General features: G+C 46.8%; 1 protein-coding gene across 1 annotated transcript in view; it reads right to left on the bottom strand.

The window, feature by feature from the left end:
* The window catches only part of SLC26A4 (solute carrier family 26 member 4), a 51,184-nt gene extending 44,574 nt beyond the window's left edge, over positions 1 to 6,610 (bottom strand). Inside the window, exons 1-2 of the mRNA XM_032592381.1 lie at positions 6,447 to 6,610; positions 4,343 to 4,482 (exon numbers count right to left, since the gene is read on the bottom strand). Of these exons, the coding sequence (XP_032448272.1) occupies positions 4,343 to 4,482; positions 6,447 to 6,610 (304 nt within the window). The remainder of the gene's footprint in view (positions 1 to 4,342; positions 4,483 to 6,446) is intronic.
* Between the last annotated feature and the right edge of the window lie 288 nt (positions 6,611 to 6,898).

Raw genomic sequence — 6,898 nt, forward strand, 5'->3', positions numbered from 1 at the left:
CCAACTCCACATCCTTGTTCTGAGCAAGACTCAAACCTCCCAAAGTTTCCTCAAACTGCTGCCCTCCCCCTTCTGCACACAGACATGGTTCAGACATGAATCTCAGACTCCACCCAAAACACAGAATCCATAAAGAGATGCTCTGAATTTGCTTTTCACCATAATTTCATACCCCTCTATACTTGCACCATTTTTTTCTTTCTTCCTTTAAAAATGGAGGAGATCTCCCCCTTGTCTTTAAGGAGCAACCCTCCTACTTCTGTCCTTGAGCCCCATTCACATTCACCCCTTCTCACCACTTTTAGTTTCTCCTCCACCTGTTGGGCCATCAATGCCTTTCTCTACAAGGATATTCCCACTAGTTCCCAAATATGTTCTAGTATCTCTTCTAGGAAAAGAAAATGAAATCTTCCCTCATTCTACCTCCATCTCTTTACCTCTCTAGAGTTACAGCTATTTTTCTACTCTGGGTCACAGCAAACCTTCTCAAAAGCATTGCCTGTGTCCCACCTTTAAGCTCTCCCCTGAAGAGTATTTGACACTATTGCCCCTCTGTCCTTTTTTTTTTTTTTTTTTTAACGTTTATTCATTTTTGAGAGACAGAGAAAGACAGAGCACAAGTGGGGGAAGGGCAGAGAGAGAGGGAGACACAGAATCCAAAGCAGGCTCCAGGCTCCGGGCTGTCAGCAGAGAGCCCGATGTGGGGCTCGAACCCACGAATCATGAGATTATGACCTGAGCTGAAGTCGGAAGCTCAACTGACTGAGCCACCCAGGTGCCCCTGCCCCTCTGTCCTTTTAAAAGCAACCTCCCCTCTTGGCTTCTGACCCCACATCTCTCCAATTCTCTTTCTCTCCAACCTCCTGAGCCTCCTTATGTTTCCTTGTGGCCCCACCCCCCTTATCTTTCTGACCTCTGGATGGTCCAGCCATCTTCTCTTCCATCTGCCCCTTCTCCCTGGGTTGTCTCAGGCATTCCCACTCTTTTATATTTTTTTTAAAGTTGATTTATCTATTTATTTTGAGAGAGAGAGAGAGAGGCAGAGAGAGAGAGAGAGAATCCCAAGCAGGCTCCCCACCCCCGCAGCAGTCAGCACAGAGCCTGAATCCCACTAACCGTGAGACCATGACCCAAGCTGAAATCAAGAAATTAAGGGATGGAGGTTAAACCCACTGAGCCACCCAGGTGCCCCACCTCTATTTTAAATATCACCTCTACAGCGATGCTTTCCTGATTTTTCTGTCTAGCTCAGACGTCTCCTCTGCTCTTCACACTTGAAGTAGCTCCAACTCAATATTTAGCATTTCCATTTAGAGATCTCACCTACATCTCAAACTTAGCATGTCCAAAAGGACACTCTTCACTTTCCATCCCAAACTGCTCCTCAGCCAGCCTTTGCCATTGTAATAAGTGACATAACCATCTACTCAGTTGCTCAAGCCAACAACAACCTTGGAGCCACCTGTGATTTTCATCACACTAAATCCATCAGTAGACATCAGCGACTGCTGCTCCAAAATATATTTCAAATCTGTGTGGACCTCTCCATCTCCTGCCGATCTGGTTCCAGCTGACACACCTGTCCTCCAGGCTGGGAGGGGTGAGGCAAGCCAGGTGCCTGAGGCACAATACTTAAGGAAGCCTTCTGAGAGTCAGTGCCTCACTGTCTCATCCTAATCCCAGCCCTGCCCAACCTTATCTCATTCAGTTCACCAGCCGCCACCCCTCACGGCACCCACCCACACTAGAATTCTTGAAAATACTGAACTCCTTTTGGCCTTGGGCGTTTGTTTGGTAAACTCCCCCTTCTGCTCTTGTCATGGCAGTCTCTTCATCCTCTGGGTCTCTGACTGAATTTCACCTAATCAGTAAGGACTTCCTTGACCATTCTATCTAAAATAAACACTCCAGCGGCGCCTGGGTGGCTGAGTTGGTAGAGTGTCCAACTCTTGATTTCAGCTCAGGTCAGAATCTCAGGGTCATGGGATCGGACCCCGCATCTGAGTGGGGAGCATGCTTAAGATTCTCTCTCTCCCTCTGTCCCTCTTCTCCACTTGTTCTCTCTCTCTCTCAAAATAAAGAAATAAACACTCCCTCTTCAAAGTAATCCATATTACAGAGTATTTAGTCCAACACAATGGATTAAATCTATCACAATCTGTAATTACTTTTCTTTTTATCTTTTTATTTATTTAATTAATCCCTCTGTCTACATTCAAAAGGAACTCCATGAAGTCAGTATCTGTGCCTGTCAATAAACCATTTAATCCTCATGGCTGAACACCTGGCATCCGGAATTGGTTTTTAAATGTCATTAAGTGAAGGATGAATGAATGCATGAATGAACCAGGTTAGCCTCCCAAAAATCTCACCTTACAATGATAATTTTATAAAAATAAAAAAGATTTAATGGATTTCTCACCTATGGAAAAGGAGTTAACAATAGTTTTTGTGAGGATTAAATAAGATAATTGGCCAAAGCCAGCCTAGTGTCTGATACTTGATAGACAAAATTAAAAGTAGGGTTAATTCTTACAAGATACTTATCTATGAAAATTTGGGAGATATGGAAGTTGAAATATCATTTTTTGTATATAAAGATGATTCATTATCAGAAATGCAATTCAGTCCTCCTTTACCAAATGTTGCCATCTATTTTGTGCCAGCCTCCGTGCCAGGCACCAGCTACACAAACATTAACTTGATGGTCCCTGTCCCCCAGGAGTCACACAGAATTGCTTCGTCACAGCTGTTAAGAGTCCACAGTGCACATGCTCACGTGGCATCACCTAACTATGTACTGCCCAGCCCTACCTCCTCTCCCATCCTCCTTTGTGACTGAAAACATGGTTGGTCAGGACAGGGCTCCACACGAGGGGCACAGAACATCCTCCTCTGTGGAAATCTACCTGTCCTGCTCTGAGTAATCTTGAGAGCCTTATGGGCAAAGGTTGGTTCATGACATTGCTCAACGACTATTACTAACTTCTGAAATAGTCTATTTTCAAGCCATCTTTCTACACACATCCCTATCCCATTCTACTTCCCATTATTTGGCAATCTCAGACTTAACCTTCCCAGAAGTTCTACTCTGACAGCTCAACCTCTAGGAAGCCATTCCCAATCCCCTAAGGCTGGGTTGTGAGCCTCTGTGCATGGTCACTTCTTAGGCCTTGTTGCCCTTGTCACAGCTCTTGTTGAATGGTTATTATCCACTTTCCTATTGGACCATGAGCTCCTTGAAAGCAGGTGGTACACCTCATTCATGTCAGCATACCTAGGACCTGGAGCATATGAGGTGCCCCATAAAATTATAATAAATAAATGATACTTCTGTTTCCATGGTCCACGACTTTGTAGAGTTGGGGGGATAGCAGAAGCAAGGCAACGGGGATGGGGGCCGAGAAGAATGCCCATACTGCTATTCACCAACTATGCAACAGATTTCCAAGATGTTCGTGGAAATATAGTATGAAGCCAGTTTAAAAACAAAACAAAACACCTCTGTTGAGACATTTTGCCAGAGATTAAAATAAGGTGATGGATTAAAAAAAGGAAGGAGGACAGAAAGAATGTTTATATATAACACTCCAGGCTAAAACACTTGCTTCACTTTCCCTTAAGCCATTAAAAATTTTTTTTAATGTTTTACTTATTTTTGAGAGAAAGAGAGACAGAGCACAAGTGGGGGAGGGCCAGAGAGAGAGGGAGACATAGAATCCGATGCAGACTCCAGGCTCTGAGCTGTTAGCACAGAGCCTGACGCAGGGGTCAAACCCACAAACCGTGAGATGCTGAGCTGAAGCTGGACGCTTAACTGACTGAGGCACCCAGGTGCCCCCCCCCCCCTTAAGCCACTTTCAAATTGCAGGTCAAGGCCCATGTGTGGGATGCAAAATAATTTAATGGACTGCAATCATCATTTAAAAAATATAAGCAGAATAGAACAGGACAGAATAAAAACTATCAGAGCACATCACTTGTAGTGGGAGTAAATAACTATTTCACGAAACTTGAGATATGTGTGTGTGCAGATCACGATGTAATGTATATTTCTTACTGTGAGTTGTGGTCAATAGAGATTGGGAAGCTACTGCTTAGATGCTAGGACTCTAGTTGAAGCCATGCGGCTAGAGAAGCAGCAGGGTTTCCCAGGAAGAGAACTCTAAGGAAGAGGAGAAAAGAGGCGAATCTATCCACTAAGGGGCTCTAGAGGAAAGACGAAGATCTCGAAGGGTGAGCAAACATTGGGTACAGACCCCTGGGAGTCAGGAGGGAGTTACGAACTGCTGCTGGAGACTGTAACTCTCGATCACGTGGGAGCCAATTCACCAACACTTACCTTGCAGGGTGCCCACCAGGCCAGTACTAACTCCCGAGATGATGTCACTAAGCAGCCATTCCTTGATTCGGTACTTGGGGAGCCAGTCCAGGATGGGCAAGAGAGTCTTCAACACAGCCAGGCCTCTCTTTCTTGAACAACTGTCAAAGGGCAAGAAAATGGAGTTTCTAGTCCCGTCTCTGCCATTACCAACGGCAAAGCACAACGTTTGAGCTGGACCCCACTGATCTTTACAACCGTTTAGAAAAAGAGTAAGACTTGCATGGAAAATACTAAGCCTCAAGCGCTTACCATGCTTTTGCCAAGAACTCTATCTACTCTTTTAAATGCACTGTGCTAGAAAACACAGGATTAAGTGTCCCCTCCCCTCTCCCACCTTTGTAATCCTCTGAGAAAATATCCCTACACAAGGGCCCATTTTCTAGACCAGCCACAGATCGATCAATGTGGAGTCTCTAAGTGGAGATTAATTTTCAGACTTCTAACCCAGGCGCCTTCTACTACTTGTTTGTCTTTAAAGAAAAACAAACATGCTCTGTTTATTTTGGCGATGAAAGTTCCGAGCCAGTGTATACAAAAATCTTAACATGATAAATGTATATATTTTGCTGTACCTCGCTACTTAGTATTTTTTTTTAATTCAGCATGCCATAGACAAAAGAAAACAAATATTAAGAGTGTATGGACATTTAACAGGAACCCACGGGGGAGGGGAAGGAAAAAAAAAAAAAGAGAGAATCGAGTGGGAGAGAGCCAAAGCATAAGAGACTCTGAAAAACTGAAAACAAACTGAGAGCTGATGGGGGGTGGGAAGGCAGGGAGAGTGGGTGATGGGTATTGAGGAGGGCACCTGCTGGGATGAGCACTGGGCGTTGTATGGAAACCTTCTGACAATAAATTTCATATATCAAAAAAACAAAAGAGTGTATGGACATTATTAGACTCTTCATTCAACTAAATTATTTCAATTATATTTATGAGACAATTGGAAATTTTGATGTTCTCCATATTAAGCAATCATTTTTTAGGTGTGATAAGGGAATTGTGGTTATTTTTTCTAAAGAGTCTTTAGAGATATATACTGAAATATATACAGACAAAAAGATACACTCTGTGGGATCAGCTTCAAAAAAAAATGGAGTGGAGGCAAGTGGGTGGAAATAGAGCGTGGTTGTTGAAGCTGGGTGGTGGGTAAAAAAAGGAAGGGGGGTTTCATTATACTACTTTGTCTACTTTTATATGTGCTTATGTTCTGTAATAAAAGAATTTTTAAATTTTTTTTTAACATTTATTTTTGAGAGACAGAGACAGAGCAGGAGCGGGGGAGGGGCAGAGAGAGAGGGAGACACAGAATCTGAAGCAGGCTGCAGGCTCTGAGCAAGCTGTCAGCACAGAGCCTGATGTGGGGCTCGAACCCACAAACTGTAAGCTCATGACCTGAGCCGAAGTCGGATGCTCGACGGACTGAGACACCCAGGCACCCCTGTAATAAAAGATTTTTAAAAAGAAAGAGAATCTGGCAGCAGCGGGCAGTTCTAGTTTTTGTTGGTGATATCTAATTATGGATGGCCTGTTTGGGTTTAGAAAGTGATGGAGGTCTCCCTGGGGGTCCCACTGCCTGACAGGAAAGAACTTGGAGCACGCTGTGCTCTCCTGGGTTCCTTCCGTGTCTCCGAGTGGCATCCTGCCTAGAGGAGCTTGGGGCTTTGAAGGACTCCTGGTCAGGTGATGGCTTTACCCATCATCTCTTTTTAATCGAGCCCCTTTCTTCACTGTTCTCAGCCTGGCCTTCACAAGAAGACCATAGGAACCCTGTGTACCCCCAAGCGCACTTCAGGTGTCTCCAAGAGACGAGGGAGAGAGAGAGAGAGAGAGAGAGAGAGAGAGAGAGAGAGAGAGAGAGAGAGATGGAGCTCTCGGAACACACTCTCCCCAGAGAGGAGTTTCCGGGACTAGGGTCCATTCGGGCCGAGAATGATGGAGCCACCCTGCGACCAGGAAGGACAGCAATGCGGACGGTAGAAGCCGGGGCAACCCGGCAGGGCTGCGCGACATCCCACGCCCGGTCCGCGCGCCCACACGCCCGGCCCGCCGCGGCCGCTACCTGCAGCCCTTGGCCAGACTCTCCCGCAGCGTCTTGCGCTCCTGCAGGCGCCGCTCGTACTGCTGCTGGAAGGCGAGCTCGCTGTAGACCGGCCGCGACACCACGTAGCTGCAGCTGTACTCGGGGAGCGGTGGCGGCTCCAATCTGCTGCCGGGCGCTTCCATGACCTGCGAGGCGGAGGGCGAAGAGGAGGGACGAGATGGAGCGGGGAAGGAGGGAGAGGAGGCGAAGAGGAAGGGACTGGAAAAGGCGACCGCCCGTTAGCTGTCCCCCGGCTCCACCTGTTGCAGCCGATCCCGGAGCGCCCGGTCCGCGCTCTGCCGTCCTGGGCGCTCCGGGCCGCCACCCCCGGGCGCGCACCACCGGCCTGCAGGGGGGCACGTGAGGACCTTCGGGTCCCGTCGCTTGCACCTGCCGCCTGGGGCTCGCAGACTCTGAAGGAAGTGAGGCCG

This window comes from Lynx canadensis, chromosome A2 (assembly GCF_007474595.2).
Source record: "Lynx canadensis isolate LIC74 chromosome A2, mLynCan4.pri.v2, whole genome shotgun sequence".
In the NCBI taxonomy this organism is placed as follows: Eukaryota; Metazoa; Chordata; class Mammalia; order Carnivora; family Felidae; genus Lynx; species Lynx canadensis.